The sequence below is a fragment of the Zootoca vivipara genome, chromosome 3 (genome assembly GCF_965207765.1).
Source record: "Zootoca vivipara chromosome 3, rZooViv2.hap1.1, whole genome shotgun sequence".
Taxonomy (NCBI): Eukaryota; Metazoa; Chordata; class Lepidosauria; order Squamata; family Lacertidae; genus Zootoca; species Zootoca vivipara.
Genome location: NC_142586.1, coordinates 76,488,307 through 76,506,569, shown reverse-complemented (window position 1 = coordinate 76,506,569; position 18,263 = coordinate 76,488,307). Strand labels below are relative to the sequence as shown.

The 18,263-nt window shown below is 44.8% G+C and overlaps 1 protein-coding gene across 2 annotated transcripts in view; it reads left to right on the top strand.

Annotated features, from left to right (window-relative positions):
* Positions 1 to 2,873: 2,873 nt before the first annotated feature.
* The window catches only part of PLD5 (phospholipase D family member 5), an 89,804-nt gene continuing 74,414 nt past the window's right edge, over positions 2,874 to 18,263 (top strand). The window contains exon 1 of one of the 2 annotated variants that reach the window (XM_088666486.1): positions 2,874 to 3,077. In XM_088666486.1, coding sequence (XP_088522612.1) covers positions 2,889 to 3,077 — 189 coding nt within the window. In that variant the 5' untranslated portion in view covers positions 2,874 to 2,888. The remainder of the gene's footprint in view (positions 3,078 to 18,263) is intronic. The other variant, XM_088666487.1, reaches the window with a different exon arrangement.

Sequence of the window (18,263 nt, the reverse complement as noted above, 5' to 3'; positions counted from 1 at the left end):
TTCAACCTGTGACTTGTGTCTTGTTTCTTTAATCCTGGGTCTGATTAAGACATCTTTATTCCCCTTTGTAAATGATTTACTGCTTTGAACTACTGTTTATGTAATCTCTCTCTGTGTGTGTGATCTGAATGTATTCACTCTTCTGGAAATATCTTGCAAGTTGTTGTTTTACTATACAGTAGTAACAGTAGTATTTTAATTTTAATTGTATTTTATCATTTTATGACTGTGAGCTACCACAGAACAATGCTATTGGGCAGCCTTATACAAATCTAGTAAATAAGCAAGTAAGAAAGCATGTTAATGTGGCCAGCTTTGTTGCCATCATGCCATTACTTCATCTTCCTTAAAAAAAAAAAGCTTTTCAATTATTCTTCATGTCATACATTTTGCGATCGTCCTTCAGTTTAATTCATAAATCTTAAGTAATCATATTTTGGCCACAAAAGATGTCTAAATAGCTACTGCTGATGACTTTCTTTCTTTCTTTTTTGCTACATGTGCTAAAGGTATGCACTGACCACAATATTTGACTTGTATCTGTGGCTCTGGGAAGGAGACTAATCTGTTTTGGAACTACTCTGTATCTTTCCAGTTCAACTTGTTCTTTAGGACCAAATTACACCTGTTAAAAACAAAGTTCTGTTTTCCACAGGGAGAACAAGGGAGGGTATCTCTAAAAATGGCTGTAACTTATTTTCCTTTCCAAAAAGTGGGTGAAGCTTGCAAGCAGATGTGTCCCAGCCAGTGTGGCCAATGGTCAGGGATGATGAGAGTGGTGGCCCAAGAACATCTGGAACGGCTCCCCATTCCTAACTCATGGCATCTACTTTAGCCCCAATTCTACCCTAAGGTTGCCTCCATTTTCCTGACAGTGTTTCTGTATCTTTAACAGTAGCATCTCTGGCACAATCGCAACAGGTGAAGATTTCCACATCAATACACCTCAGTCAATACACTTCATGTGTTGAGTTCATGTGCTACGTGGCTGTAAAAAGCACAGTTTCCTTTTGGGGGGTGGGATGTGAGGATCTTCTTGACCCTGCCTCTCAAATGAACTAGATTAGACCTTGGTTAACATCTGTGCTGCTTGCTGGCATTTCTCTCCAGGCCCTCTGTTCCTGCCCCCACATTCAGTCTCTTGCAGGAGTCTCAGAGGGCAGGGGACTTCTGCCAGTCACCTTCTGCCTGATAGAAACAGCCTGCCCTCGGGGGAATACTGACAAAATTTCATCACCTCTTTAATGGTGGCAATTCCCAGATGGATAAAGGAAACCAGACAGATGGAAGTGAAATTATAGCATGAGCCAAAGCAAATGCTGCTGCAAACACCATGGGAAATATACCTGCAATAAAAAGATGGTGTTATAGGTGATCTTTTTTTCTCCACCATGTGATGTTATATGGGCTTCCTGGAAGTCCATGGAAGATACTGAAGGTTTTATTTTTCTTTAGCATGAGAGGCCACTCAGGTCGTGGGGTGCCTATGTCATATTTGGCTTCATTTGCAAATCTACAAGCAGAGCCTATTGGAAACAAGCAGGCTCCTTTGAAATGCACCACAACTAGCGGTCCTGCATCAGATTCCTAAACAGATACTGTTTTCCCCCCACTTTCAGCTATTTAATTGCACTTAAACTCTGTTTTCTGCTTGCCTATCACCATGCAAAAATAGCACATCCCAGCCGTTACATTGATTGTGTGGAAGTAAGGAAGAGTGGAAATGGGACGGATGCTCGTGCCTTCAGATTTAGACATGGATAGATCCCACACGGATCCCTTGGGGAGCTCGGCTAACTGGATGATGGCGATCTTAACCCATCAGGAAATTCATCCACATTTTTAAAACATGTGCACGGAAGCCGTTTAGCGACGCTACACCCTGTGCCCACACCTATGTGGGCGTAAGCCCATGGGGCTTACTCCTGAGTAAACATCCGTAGGCTTTCACGGTCCGATCCCTTTCTTAAAAGTCCCGGGCGCTCCCATTGCCCGGGCTCCGGAGCCGGCGGACACTGGCAACAGTTATTTTTCAACTTTCCAGAACCAACGGCGTGGACAGCGCAAGAAGAGCAGTCGCGTTCATGAGTCTGCGAGGAAAAAGCCAAGGAAGCTGCTGCAGGTGACGCGCGAGGGGCGCACTTCAAGCCTCCCCCGCCTCCTTTTCAACCTCCTCGCCTCGCTTCCCCCCCCCCCTCTCTGCGTGGAAGCACTAAGTTATCTCCCGAAGAGCCTCTGCCAGGCGAGATAAGGCGCCTGCCAAAGTGGGAACCTGCTCTGGGGTGGCGGCGGCGGCGCGTTTCGTCCGGAGGCGGGAGCTGCGCGAGGGGAGGCGCGGGACGCGCGAAGGAGGGACGCAGCCCTTCCACTGCGCCAACCTGCAGTCTGGCGGCATCCATGGAGTGGGAGAGGGCGCGCGCCCCTCGCTTCCTGCCGCCGCCGCCGCGGGCGCCCCTCCCTCCTCTTCCCCCTCCCCCCCTGCGCGCGCGAATGTGTGCTTGGCGCTCTCTGGACCCGCCTTCCTTTCCGTGGCGCCCGCTGCTAGCCAGTGCCGCAAGGAGCCGTTTCGCGCGCCACTCGCTACTCTCGGCTGCCGCTTGGAGGGGGGCAACAAGCGGCGGCGGCGGCTTCCCCCACCCCGCCTCCGCCTCCTCCTCCTCCTCCTCCTCCTCCGCGGGCACTTTGGCACCTTTCTGTCCCTGAGCTTCCCGCTCTTTTCCCTCAGGAGGGTCTCGTGGGCATTTCCACCTCGGTTCTTTGTTTCCCGCCCCAGCCCCCCCCCCCCCGCTTCCTCCTCCTCCTTCTGCTGCTTCGCCTTCCTGGGGGTTCTTCTTCACCTCCCGGTTCCTTCTGCCGTTGCCGCCTGGACGTTGCCTTGTCATGTCAAGATGGAAGGCAGGAGCGACTGGCTCGCCTCGTCGTCCCGCCACGAGGGCTTCGAGCAGATGAGGCTGAAGAGCCGACCTCGCGAGCCGTCGCCCAGCCTCACCCGGGTGGGCTCCAACTTCTACAGCTCCGTCAAGCAGCAGGACTACAGTGCCAGCGTCTGGCTGAGGAGGAAAGACAAATTGGAGCATGTAAGCCACTTTTTTTGCTTCTCCGTGCTCATTCATTCTCACCTACAGCCCTGCCAGGCAGGCCACTCATTGCCCCCATTTGGACAGGTGGAGCGAGAACCTCATGAGCTTTCTGCCAGGTGAACCGTTTGCACCCAGGACTCTGTATGGCTCAGGTCCAATGGGATCGTAGAATTGTAGGGTCCCCAGGGGTCATCTAGTCCACCCCCTGCAGTGCAGGAATCTTTTGCCCAATGTGGGGCTCGAACCCGGGACCCTGAGATTAAGAGTCTTGTGCTCTACCAACTGAGCTCTATATAAACATTGGTTCTGAATATAGTCTGTCCCAAGCTGGAGCTTCGCCCTAGAAAACCCAAATAGGTTTAACAACATGTGGGGGATCTTGGGAAGAAGGGTCCCTAAGGCTACAATGTGATGCACAATGGCTTGGAAGGAAGTTCCATTAACTCAATGGAGCTGTCTGTCAAGCGAGCGTGCACAGGATTTCTCTGCAAAAGTGTGAGACTAGGTTCTCTTTAGGAACAACAGGACATCAGAATAATTTGAACGGTCAGGATCACAGCCCTTTTGAATTGCAAACATGTCGCCCTGTGTTTTCTGTATGTGTATATGCTTACCGTAGTTCCCGTTCTGTGGACTATTGTCTACTGCAGAACAATTTCACATCCCTTCCATCTCCATGCATGTACATAGTACATATGGGACAGCTTCAGCTCATAGCTGGGAAGTTACAGTACCTTTCATGATGTTGCAGAATTCCCCTCCAAGTGAGAACAGGTTGGAATGTTATGGTGATTAGGATATGTGTGTTTTGCTTTTGCAATCCTTATTTCCTTATTGGAGATGCAAACATTCTGTATTCCAGACATACTTTCCCTCCCCATCCCCTTTGTGGGATTTTAAGGCAGTGTGAAGTAGATTGCTTTCCAACATCAATTTCTGCAGCAGCAATGCATGTTAACGAAGTGGTTTTGGGACCAGGGAGAAGCTGTGGCTGGCTGCAATGAATATTTCATGGGGATTTTAAGGTGCTTGGAAATATTCCTGTGGTTCAGATGATTCAGAGCAATGGGCTCTTTTGTTCTTATGTAATTTGTAACAGTAAGAAATTGGATGAATGGCAGCCTTGGTTAGCACCATCTGAATAGTGTATTAGATGAAGTCCATAATTACATTCTTCCCCTCTAGGTATAGATATTATGTTTGCTGCATGCTATTGGGGAAGCATTGCTGGGTTTTACATTGCAGCAGACTTGCTTAAGAAGACATGCATGCAGTTCAAAGCTGACTTTGTGACATAGAAGACAAGTATGCTGCTTTTATAAAAGACATCAATATTTTAATGCAAGTTAAGTTCCTTGAAAGAAATACCTGTATCAAAACATGTCTTCTGCAAACCTATTGATTCATTATAGTGCCCACACATTATTTACACTTTGTTAGAAACTGATTCAGTGCCAAATGATGTAATCCAAAACTCAAAGATACAGCAGTACAATAGCTGGAATCTACAAAAAGTATTAAATTTCTTATCTGCATTACTATAAAGTCTTATTTATTTGGGTGAGATTGCTAAAGGAAAGGATTGAGTGTTCAGTAAAAAAAAACCCCCAAAAGGTACATGTTTGTGGCCAAATATAAGTTGCAGTCATGGTGATAAATGGCATTGTCGAGATTGATCAACTGTGGGATGTACTGTTCCTCAACTGTGCTACTAGTATACCTGTCTATCTGGATTCAATAAGACTTCTCAATAGTGGCATGTGAAGTTTAATGAATGGCTGGTGGCTTTGCCTGAAATTTGGAATATAGAAATATCCATTTTCTCAACATTGGGTTGCATCCTATGTTAGTTACTCAAAGTAGGCCTATTGAAATTAATGGATATAACTGAGGTCCATTAATTTCCATGGTTCTACTCAGAGTGCAACTTAGTGGGATACAACCCACAGACTTTTACATGAACTACCTGTGTGGGTGAACTATCATTTTGCAAATCTTAACACTGCCCATTTCTAATCATAACAGTATGATTACTATCAAAGAAACAGCTAGAAAAGTGCAGTGTGGTGACGGAAAACCAAATGAATAGCCAAACAGGCTCATTAAAACGTTAAAACATTTCTGGTACACAACACAGCACTTGTTTTATTTACTTACTTGGATTTGTGAACTGCTATATCCCAAGGTATTGACAATGGATAGCAACTTTTATAAAACAAAATTTTAAAATGTGCATAAACATATGCAGAAAGTAAGTCGGTCTTGTAGTGTCTTTGGAAGATGCTCAGGCTGTCTTTGTCAAGAGTTGGAGAATTCTTTGATACACTCATATTCTTCTTTGATGCACTCATATCCACATTTACCTAGGAGTTTTCCCAATGCACTAATTTCAGTAAATATGGGATGTTAATGCAATTATTTGACAGTATTATATAATGAAGCTTGTGTAAAGACCATGACCATTTGAGTTCAATGGCACTAAACTGCATACTTATTCAGTGGGATGTACAATACAAAGTATTGTAGCCTTAGTTAAACTCCACATAGTTTTGTTTCGGCTGGTTTATAGATTTGGCAGAGGGGAGATTAGGTTGAAATGTAGGCTTGGAGCACATAATGGTCCTGCAGCAATGTGAAAACATTTCCTGCAACCTTTTTCAGATAGATTATGTACAGTATTCATTGGGATTGTGCAGTTATCTATAATTATGAATGCACTGTAATATACCGTGTTTCTCATATTTTAAGGCATCCCTACAAAATAAGGCATGGCAGGATTTTCCTGAGGTGGAAAAATATAAGGCATACCTCGAAAATAAGCCGTACCAGGTGGTGGAAGAAGGTCTGTGGCAAAGAAGGGTTGCTGCTGCCGCGTTAACCCCCGAGACCTGGCTGCAGCCTCAGCGCGCAGCGCGTGCAGCCCCAGAACCCGGCTGTAGCCTTTGCGCGCGGACACCCGGGACCCGGCTGCAGCCTCAGCGCGCAGCGCGCGCAGCCCCAGGACCCGGCTGCAGCCTCTGCCTGCCGCGCGCGAAGACCTGGTGGGAGCAGGTCTGTGGTCTGTACAGATACCGGTACCGGTACTTATTTTTTAATTAAGACATCCCTTGAAAATAAGCCATGCTGTGTTTTTTTCAGGAAAAAATTAATATAAGACATGACTTATAATATGAGAAACACGGTAATGCAGTAGCTGACAGAGGACAATGGGTTTGGTGTCATATCTCTAGGGCTCAGATGTGGTCTTTTTAAAGGGCCCGCCCCTCAGTTCTGATTTGACAGCCTGTCTTCTGATTGGGTCTACCTCCTTACATAAGAGGCTCTCCTCCCTTCAGTTAGATGAAGACACCAGAAAGGGAGGATCAAAGCCAAGCTTTTTCCATCACCTATTGAACCACTCTTTGAGCAGCAGAGATGATACTAGCTGAATGGAAGCTCCCCACAACAGTGGCAGGAGAGGTAAGCTAACCTGGGATACTTGAGACATCAGCTATTGATGTCCATACCCTGGCCTTGTTAGGGCTGAGGTAAAGAATACCCAAGTGTTTAGGTGTCCCTGGAGCAAAGTACATCTTGGACCATTGTGGATTTGGGGCATTCATTTTCTTTTCCTCTAAGGCTTGGAGGATGAGAGGAAATCCTGACATTGGTTCTGGCCATATGATACCATGGGTTTATACCTTTGTGTTTATGGTAAAACTGATGATGGTCCATTCCCCCATGTATATCAGCCATGGAGCTTGTTGGATCTGAAAGAGTAGCCCACTCTTGTTTTTAATAACAATGACAAAACCTTCTAATATAGCTATGTTTTGTACAGGGGTGGAGTCTCCCTGTCAACATGGTTGTTACCGTTCATAATTATCCACATTTTGGGGTCTATATAGCACATTACAGAGAATGAGTATGTGATACATTTATATTGACACTATACTTCAGATACCATATCCAAGTTCAGCTAAGTAAAAACCTTTAGCTGATCTCGCTGGAATTGCACTTGAGACAAGTTGGTCAACCATATGTTTCTTGTGAAAAATGCCTCTAAGCTAAGGGCAGAGCACACTGAATAGTTTTCAGATGATTAGAATGATTTTCTGATTTGACAGGTTTTAGCTTAGTCAGTATGTACTTTGCAATATACTTACTGAATGGTGAGATATAGTCAACCAAAGTACTTGTGAATTCAATATGGCTAGAATATGTTGGACAATTATATCTAAGTTTGTGCATGCACATATGTGCATTATTTCGTTATTTGAAATTTCATGATTTGTCTTGAGCACTCAAGATATGTTTGATACTAATGGGTAAGGAGATGTTAATAGCCCATAAAAGAACATTACATTTTGTACATTTATGAAAGGTACAAGACCATCTGGTGCTGAGTCATAGAGACAGACTAGGGTTGCAGTTGGTGTACTGCTCACCTTGCTTCCTAACTGCCTCCCTGGCCAACCTGGCTGAAGTGATTTCAGCAGTGATGTTGGAGAAGCCCAAGGCTGTGGTCCTGGGTGAGCTCAATACCCACACCTGGCCACTACTAGCATTTCTGCTAGGACTTCATGGCTTCCATGAAAACAATGGGATTGTCTCAAGTGGTCATTAGTCTTCCACACAGAGTAGGGCATACTCTTGATTTGTCTTTGCCTCAAATGATCCAGGGTGTGGTCTGAAAATTAGGGGCAGGCTGTGTAACTCTGTGGTCATGATCAGACTACAGGACTTGCCTGCGAGCACTCCAATTGGAGAACAGTCTTTACCAAAGGTGCCGTGGACTTAATGGGTTGGGTTCACCTAAGGAGCATTATCAGTGGAACCCTTGTGCAAAGACTTAACTAATGCAATTGGGGCTTTCACCCTTTCCACTCCCATGTGCCTCCCAAAGTTGTTGGGGGGATGGAGAAAGCCCCCAGAACAGTTCGTGGGAAGACAAGAGTTGGGGTTGTTCCATCTATCAAGCTGAAATGCTAGCACAAATGGTATGTAATAGCAACACTGAATTCCACCCACAATGTCTGACCTCCCCTATAAGGATAAGAAGCCCATTCAGTCAGCCCACACCTGGTGGCTTATGGACTCCAAGGGATTCCTGAATGCTCTGGGGGATGTTCCAGTGGCTAGAGCTAACAATTCTGTCAAAGCTCTGCTCTTGCTATGGTATGGCAAAATGAGGTGTGCTGTTGACATTATCATTCTCAAATGCTGCATAACCAGTTTTGCCTCTTAGTATTCCCAGGAGCTTTGGATGTTGTAGCAACTGAACAGAGTCCAAATGGCAGAAATCTAACTATGAGGCCAATCGTATAATCATGCCTATTGTGTTGCATTATTGGTAGTGAAGACAGCATATTTCACTGTCTCCATTGCATCCTCAAGTAGCCATCCAGTGGAGCTTGTTCAGATTGCCCATCAGTTATCATCTCCCTCCCATCTCCCTTAGCTAACCATACAATAATACAGATGTGGACATTGTTGGGTTGCTCTGACTCTTTTGCAAGGCACTTTGAAGGAGAAGTTGCTCATCTCCATGGAGACATTGATACTGGTTTGAGTTCAAATCCAGGTGAGGTGTTCAATGCTACATATAATTCTATCTGTGAGGTCTGTTTCAGCTAATGTGGCCAGATGACATGGACAGGGAATTTACAGGAATGAGGCAGATTACATGCCATCTGGCTCCTTTTCCTTCTTAGCTGATGAAAGGTAACCATTGGGTTCAGGATGTAGTGAATGTTTCTTCATGCTGGGAAGTAGTGCCTGGTGCCCTTTAAGGAAGCAACAGAGCAACCACTCCTGAAAAATCCCACCCTGGACCCAATAGTTTGTCAACTACTATTTGGTTGGTAGCATCCTCTTTTACAATAAAGCATGGTATATGCCCCCTAGGCTCAATAGACAGTACTTCTAAAAGATAAAGAAGCTGCGCTGGAAAGAACATCACCAGCATCTCAGTAACCACAACTCCCCTGTAGCTGCCTAGGTCCTTTCACAAATTCCGCAAAAACAAATTGGAGATGAGTTTGCAGGATCTTCAAATCTGGGAGAGTTGTGTACAGCTATTAACAAAATGAAAAACAATAAGCCGGGGGACCTGATGGGATACCTGCCAAAGTCTTCAAAGTGGGAAGAATTGGATTTACACAATGACTTCACAAGCTCAACGAAAAAATATGAGGAGAAAGAGGAGATCCCATCAGACTTTAAAATGGTAAAGGGACCCCTGACCATTAGGTCCAGTCATGACCGACTCTGGGATTGTGGCGCTCATCTCACGTTATTGGCCGAGGGAGCCGGTGTACAGCATCCAGGTCATGTGGCCAGCATGACAAAGCCGCTTCTGGAGAACCAGAGCAGCACACGGAAACACAGTTTACCTTCCTGCTGTAGGGGTACCTATTTATCTACTTGCACTTTGATGTGCTTTCGAACTGCTAGGTTGGCAGGAGCTGGGACCAAGCAACGGGAGCTCACCCAGTCGCAGGGATTCGAACCCCTCTTCTAAAAAGGTGATTGAACGGATTGCAGAAACTATTGAGTTGTCTCTTTATTAGCTGCAGCTGGCAAAATTCTTGCAAGGATCTTGGCAAGCCAACTAACTATACCAGAGGCTACCCTTCCTGAATCCCAAAATGGTTTTCAACCTTCTAGGGAGACAGTGTACATGATTTTCACTGCTTGACAGCTTTAAGAAAAATGCAGAGAGCAAAACCAACCCCTGTATATGGCATTTATAGACCTTCCTAAGGCCTTCAGCACTGTAAATCGTAATGCCCTGTGGACTGTCCTTCTGAAAATCAGCTGTCCAGATAAATTTGTGAACATCCTTTGGCTCCTTCATATGGCAGCAACAATCGTGGATAACAATGGCTCTCAAAGTAAGCCATTCACAGTGGGATCACGTGTTAAACAGGGTTGTGTTATCACACCAACTCCATTTATTATTTTCATTGCCATGATCCTACACTTTGTCGAAGGGAAATTCCCCACTGGGGTAGAAATAATATATCGAACAGATGTAAAGCTCTTTAACTTGAGTAGGCTGAAAGCAAAGAGTCTTTTTTGGTGATCACTTGTAGCCGAGTAAGATTGTCTTCCATAATTCAGGACCCACATGTCCTTCCACAGTGGGGCCATTGGTTCCTGGGCGAGAATTGATCATGGTGTGGATTTGCCAAGCATGCCTTCCTCTTAGCACATTTCTTCCTTGCATTGTGAGTTCGAGTGTCTTCAAAGTCCATGACACCTTTGGTAAAGGCTGTTCTCCAACTGGAGTACTCACAGGCCAGTGTTTCCACCTGCCGGTTCATGACCTAGGGGCTTCCAGATTTCATGATCCTGCCCCCGTTACCATTTGCCGGTCGCCATGGGACTTTGGGGGGTTTGGGTTGGGTTTTTGGAAGATGCCTGTGCATGAATTTGTTTTATGTGTGTAGATCAGTGCATAACTTGTATCATAGAGCTTCAGTATTCTGATGACAACATAGTGCGTGCACACTCAGCAGATGACCTCCAAACCATCCTAAATATCTTCGCAGAAGCTTACAAAAAGCTTGGCCTATCGCTCAACACCCAAAAAACCAAAGTGCTGCACCAATAAGCACAAAGCAACCTCTCTGCAGCACCACAAATCCAACATAAGAGTGTAATGTTGGAAAATGTTAATGGGCAGTTATCTTTTCACAAGGGCCGACAATGGTGCTGAAATCCAGAATCATCTAAGCTCTGCGAGTGCAGCTTTCTCCCAACTGAAGTGCAGAGTGTTTGAGGACCAGGACATTCGCAGGGAAACCAAAATGCTTGTTTACAAAGCTATTGTACTACCAACCTTACTGTACACTTGTGAAACATGGACCACCATCTTCAACTCCTCGAAAGATTCCATCAACGGTGTCTCCAAAAAAATTCACATAATTACTTGGGAAGACAGGCAAACTAATGCCAGTTTACTGGAAGAAGCAAAGATCACCAGTGTCAAAGCAGTGATACTTTAACATCAACTTTGTTGGACTGGTCATGTTGTTCGGATGCCTGATTAAAGTCAGTGAGATGGGAATTGGGAACACTTTTGTTCATACATGCTTCTATTCATACATGCAGGGTCAGTTTCAGAATGTAGTATTGGGAGGCTGCCCCCCAGCAATTATGGGTACCAACTTGTCTCCCATGCTGTTTAACATCTATATGAAGCCACTGGGTGTGGTCATTAGGATATTTGGAACAAAGTGCAGTATGCTTATGATGTCCAACTCCAATTCTTTTAAACATCTGAATCAGGTGTGCAAGTCCAGAATCAGTGTCTAGGAGCTGGTGGGTTAGATGTGGGCCAATAAATTGAGGCTGAATCTTAGGAAGACAGAAGTTCTGTGAGCAAGTGGCTCTACTGTCCAGAATATAGGTCAGTTACCTATTCTGGAGCGGGTTACACTCTCTCTAAATCAGGCATAGGCAAAGTCAGCCCTCCAGATGTTTTGGGACTACAACTCCCATCACTCCTGACCACTGGTCTTGTTAGCTAGGGATGATGGGAGTTGTAGTCCCAAAACATCTGGAGGGACGAGTTTGCCTATGCCTGCTCTAAAGGAACAGGCAACCCTGAAAGATCATTGCCAGTAAGTGTATGCAGTACTGAGCTAGGTGTACCAGTGGTCTTGTGTAGCTTCCTATGGGCTATTCTCAGTTTGGTGGTTCACCAAAGCAGCTATGCAAAGAAACTCAAATATCAGTTAGTCACGGAGTGAGCACTATATGCATTTTTTTTTAATAAGCTCTTGTTTGGTTATGTAGAATTGGACATTAAGGGTTGTGGTGCTAATGGACAAGAGGAGTGAGAAAAACAGTCAAATTTGGAAATACTTTCAGAAGTTTCAAATGCTTCCCCCCCCTCATTCTTCTTATGCAACCTAAAGGATTCTGGGATTAGGGGAAGCTTCTCCTGCAAGCAAAGACCAGGCTGGGCTGACTGGGGTCTGAGAGGAACTCACTTTTTTGTCAGAGCAGAAGGTATAAGAGTGTTGGTGCCCAGGAGAAAAGAAGTGGACATTGGCTTGCTTGGGGGGCGGGGGGGCATCAACTGGGCTGCTCAGAATCTGGGGCATTGGAAGTTGTGCTGGAAGGCTATGTTGGAAGCAGAAATTTATTTTTATTCATATGACTAATTCATGGAAAATATTGCTTTACGGTATTTGTGTGAGATGCGCGTGCACACACACTGTATATGCACTTCTGGGGTAGTTTGTCCACCTTTGGTCCCCACTTTGCTCTTAGCTCTTATCTGTGGCTCCTAGAAGCTGTCAGCATGTGACAACGGCCACACTCCAGGGAATGTCTTGGACTAGCTGGCTAAACCAGGTGAGGGTAGCTGATGGATCTTAAACCCTTGTTGAGTTAGGGACCTCTTCTGCTTGTGAAGACACACTGGCCGATTGCATGGACAAGACTAATAGTGGGGCTAATGGTCAAGCTCTGCATGAGCTGTAGAGGGAAATCTGTACCCGCTGCCTTTCAGGACATCTTCTGGAGATAAAAAGAATGAGGAGTAAACCCAAGGCAAATCTGGAGTGAAGTCTTTAAGAGGGTTGGATGGTGTCTTGTACACCTCCTTCTGACAACTCCTGCAGCCAAGCTGGTGCCAACTCTGCTCTGCTTTGGACCACGTCACTGAGGCTGGGCAGCCCAGGACCTTCATACACACTACCCAGGCATGTGCCCTGGAGAGTTCACTTTAGACTTCACCCCCGGAGGCGCACTCCGTTGCTACTTGAGACAGATGGATGCCAACAATATTGTTTTAGAGATAAGCACCTAGTTACAATATTGGAGGACCTCAATACTATTGTTTTCAGGGGCCAAATTGAGCAACACAATTTTTGGAATTCTGATTTAAGTCTAATGGACTAGAGTCAATGTAAGCTTTCATCAATGTTTCACACACTCGATACGGATACTGAAAAGCTGACTTTGCAGGGCCTAGCTTCTAAGCCAGAGATCTCTAGGTCTTTCAATGATTGTTCAGTGGAATTTTCACACAACTCAACCCATAGCACCTTGGCATCTGTTGTATCTACAGCTTTCCATGGGCCTAGTATCCACCCTGATTTAATTCATGCAGCTGTTGGTGTATAGGGTAGACTGAGGACAGAACTCACAGTGCCCTTTAACTGTAACTGGCAGCTTGTGTAATCATGTTGTGGTAAGGTTGCTTTTTGTTTGTAATATAAACTCTGTCAAGCCAAAACTATATCTAACATCCAAACAATAAAGTGGAAAGAGGTCAAAAAAGCTCCATCGTTGAGGGAGTTGACAACCTGAAGGTCTTACAAAAGCAAAAGAAAAGAAAATAAAAGAAAAATATTTGATCAGCAAAATGCAGTAAATCATTAAATGTCTTCTCCAGCGCACTCTCTACTATGAAGACATGACTGGAATCAATTGTGAGTCAAATCGAGCAAGATAATTTTTCAGCTGAATATAAATGAAATTTTCAACCCTTTTGTATTATTAAAGAGTGCCTAGAAATAAGGCATATCATAGATGATGTTACAGTAAATGGTATAGCATCTTGTATCGGGTAGTGCAACATGATTCTAAAAGTCTAAGGAGCAGCTCAGCACAATATAACCGGAAAGCATCTTTTTCCAACTTCCCTACATTAGGTTACCACAGTAGGTCTAGTTTTTTACTAGTAAATGTTATTTTCCCTGATTTCTGATCCCAGCATTACCCCAAGGCAGATTCGGATGAATCACAGGCCACCCCCACCCAAGGGAGTCCTTTGACATCTTGAGGGTGTGGCGTTCCTATCATCTTCAAACTCTACCATAGAAGATGACTGCTCTGCAGCTTCTTCTTCATAACCATGCAAAGGTATGCAGCTGGAGAACCACTGAAGGCCCTTTAAAGGATTACAAACAGTTCTGCCAGCGGGTGGGGGCAGAACCACTGGAAGCTCAAGCTGTGCCAGCCTTCGCAAGGCTTCAAATAACTCTGTTCTTTCTACTGCTCAGCAAGCAGAGGACACTCGGAGCTACCCATGGTTTTGATTGCTGCTCACTGGAACCTGCCAGGACTCAGCCTGACTTGACCTGATCTGATTTATTATAGCTGGACTTGCCTCAGCCTGACTGAGTTTGACCTGAGCTACTTGACTGGGCCTGGCTTAAAATCATTTGACCCACAGTACTCTGGCCCATCCTGATTAAGAACAATTGATCTGCTTGAGTGGCCCCCTCCTGAATCTGCCAAACTTACCTGCTTCTTCCCTTAGATCAGGCATGGCCAAACTTGACCCTCCAGCTGTTTTGGGACTACAACTCCCATCATCCTTAGCTAACAGGACCTGTGGTCAGGGATGGTGGGAATTGTAGTCCCAAAACAGCTGGAGGGCCAAGTTTGGTCATGCCTGCCTTAGATGGTAAGGAAAGGGGGTTATTGAACATTCTGGCAATGGGCAGCCCTCCACCTGAAGGCCTCTTTTCTTGTTCCCCCAGGCCCAAACATCTTAAGTGGCAACACAGTTGGGGGTGAGGGGATGAAATTAGGTTGCTTCTGTCTCTCAGTTAGCTACCACACATACACAAACCCCCCTCTATCTGTATTAACCTTCAGAGTCATCTAGCAGTTATTTACTTGCCAAGGCTGTATTTCTGGTTTTTTTTTTGTTTTTTTTAAAGCCAAGGCTGTATTTCTGAACAGCAGGCAGCAGAGCAAGAAGCGCCATTACTCAGTGGTAGAGCATCTGCTTTGCATGCAGAAGGTCCAGGGTTCAGTTCCTGGCATCTCCAGGTGGGGTTGGGAGAAGCCTCTGTCCGAAGCCCTAGAGAGCCACTGCCAGTGAAGACAATACTGAGCGAGATGGACCAAGGGTCTTGCTCAGTATAAGGCAGCTTCCTATGTTGGAATGGATTCAGATGACCCATTCTGTAGTGCAGGCACCCCCAAACTTCAACCCTCCAGATGTTTTGGACTACAATCCCCATCTTCCCTGATCACTGATCCTGTTAGCTAGGGATCATGGGAGTTGTAGGCCAAAACATCTGGAGGGCTGCAGTTTGGGGATGCCTGCTGTAGTGTCTTCTTGTAGTGAGTTACAGTCAGCCACACCAGGATCAAAACGAAATGGGCTTGTCTGAAGCTTTCTGATGGATTTTGACACCAACATGATTTTTGGCAAGTTGTGTTGTTTTTTTGGCTGAGGCTCCAATACTTTGGCCACCTCATGAGAAGAGAAGACTCCTTGGAAAAGACCCTGATGTTGGGAAATATGGAGGGCACAAGGAGAAGGGGACGACAGAGGACGAGATGGTTGGACAGTGTTCTCGAAGCTACAAACATGAGTCTGACCAAACTGCAGGAGGCAGTGCAAGACAGAAGTGCCTGGCGTGCTCTGGTCCATGCGGTCATGAAGAGTCGGACACAACTAAACGACTAAACAACAACAACAACAACAACAATAACATAACATAACATAATAACATAACATAACAATATAACATAATTGTCAGAATCCATCAGCTGATGACCCCCTTTTGATCTTGTAAGTGAATCCCACAATACGGTGGATGCAAAAGTGATCAACAGTTCACCCTTAGTGTCTTGTACCTCTCTTCCCATATCTCTCATATAGCGTTGGACTTGGGGTTCCTAACTTGCTGTGCTAAAATCTGTACTCCAGTTGCTCAAAGCTTCTCTTCCCCCTGTGAAGGAGAGTTCCACTTTTCCTGCCTTATTCTTAGGGCATTTTACAATTTATTTAGGATTTAGGTGGGTGCAGGCTTTTGAGTGAGGGCAGTGCTTTGTTTTTCTTTCCAGTAAAACATTTCTTCAGCCCCCTGTATCCTCCCTGGCTGTCCAGGCTTCATCTGAGAAAAGCCCCATGGGAAGATTTGCTGCATGATGTCATCCCCCGGTTTTAATTGAAGTGCAGGTATATAGGAAAGCTGCAGAATGCAGACCACTGGTGAGATTATTTTTACTGTAGATTGAAAGAAATGACACCCCAAATACCTCTCAGTCACTTCAAAAGTAAGGTAACAGTGACAAAAACCCATGAGAATTTTGCTTAAAATTTCTCTCTCCCTTTCACAGTTTTCTTATGCAATTTGTTTTCGCATTAATCGATGGGGATTTGATTTCATTTTATTTTTGGTGGGGAGTGGGAAACAGGATAAATTTCTGGCATGGCATTATTAATAAGTGCAATCTAATAACATTTGCTCTGACAAATGCGAAGATTTGCCCAGAATGAACAATGAGCATTTGTAGCAATACTGATGCAATACTGAAGAAGTGTGCATGCACACGAAAGCTCATACCAATGACAAACTTAGTTGGTCTCTAATGTGCTACTGGAAGAAAAAAAGTTTTTTATTTTGTTTCAGATAAATTCTAGTCTGGGATCATAATAATAAATTAATTGGAGGACTCAAGAATCTGCAGGGGAATCAGAAAAACCCACCCCTGCCTTCCTTCCCCCTCCTCCTGAATGGATCCACGCCAATTGCAGTTGCAGTTAATATTGTTACATTTAAAAAATGCATCTCCAGTTGTAGATAATCATTACTGCCTTTTAAAGTACAAAAGAAGCAGAAGCTTATTTAAAGATATAATGGCGGAGATTGATGTTTGCTTGGTAAAAGAGATGAATGCCTAAAGGTTCCAAGTAGCCTCATGCCAATTTCTGGTTAAGCTTGCTTTATTATAATTACGTTCTTTGTAAAAAGGCTCTAATTCCATGTATTTTTCTAAAACAATAAAAACAGTAGGGTTCCTTTTCCAGTTATTGCAATAATAATTAAAACCAACATGATTGTTATAGGAAATGAGACATGGCAAATAGCTAAAAAAAAGTTAGGGTGCAACAGTAAGCACCTTTGTACCAGACTCGTGTGTGTGTGTGTGTGTGTGTGTGTGTGTGTGTGTGTGTGTGTTTCATTGGATTTGGTGAAAGTGCAACTTTTGCTTTTAGAATGATGCCAGTGTCGCCCTGCAGCTGCAGACCTCCTCCTTTCAACTATAAAACAGGCAGACAGGCCTGCTCCCAGTGGAATCCCCACTAGTGGCAGCCAGCAGAAGGCCCAGAAATTCACAATTCCAGGAGGAGGAGGAGGAGTAGTTTGGATTTGATACCCCCCTTTTATCACTACCCCAAGGAGTCTCAAAGCGGCTAACAATCTCCTTTTCCCTTCCTGCCCCACAACAAACACTCTGTGAGGTGAGTGAGGCTGAGAGACTTCAGAGAAGTGTGACTAGCCCAAGGTTACCCAGCAGCTGCATGTGGAGGAGCAGAGACCCGGTTCACCAGATTACGAGACCACCCAACCACACTGGAGCAGCAAAGGGCTGAGCTAGCCTAGAATTCACTGGATTCACATGACAGCATTGAGCCTGATTTGGTCCAATCCCCGTAGCAATTTCAGGACGACACAGTGATTTGCATCTCCCACCCCACCAGCATGTGTGGCAGGCCTGCAAATGCAGCAGCAGCTCCAAAGCACCATTAAAAGCCTGTGTGGAGAGGGATCCCTTGTTTCCATTACTTTTTCTGTCTCGACAAATTGCCAAGTCTTACGTTCCGAATCGTTCATACATTATGCACACTTTATATCAAACCTTCGTAATTAAAATTGTAGAGAGAATAACAGACCGGTTCTTTGGTCCCACTGTGCATACGTAACATAGAAAAGTATCACAGGCCATCAGTGCAGGAAACGGGTGCTATATATACACATAATTTCCCTCAAGAAGAAAGCTCTTGAAGTTGCCCAACACTTTCTGTATTAGTACTGAGTGAAGTTTCTTAGTTTGCCACGGAGACGTTCCTGGTGTGCACTGGGCCTGTATCCTGTGCACAAAGGATTGGTGGCTGCGGGGGTGGGGTGGGGGAGGAAACATACCGCTGCCTCTACAAATAAATCAATTACTGTCTTGAGCAAGCTACAAATACAGCTCAGTATTCTCAAGATGATTTTAAATCTACAAAATCTTTTACAGATTCCTAAGAGTCCACTTGGGAATCCCTTGCAGGATTATTCTGCTTTGGAAAAACGTGCCGTTGGTATTTCTTTTCTGCATAATGATTTAGGGCCAATTCTAAGTATCTGAGTCAACCGCTTACCTGGAAAAAACATTAGGGAGACAAGACGTTTTGAAATGGTTATGTTCAATATAGTACACCCAATCTCTCAG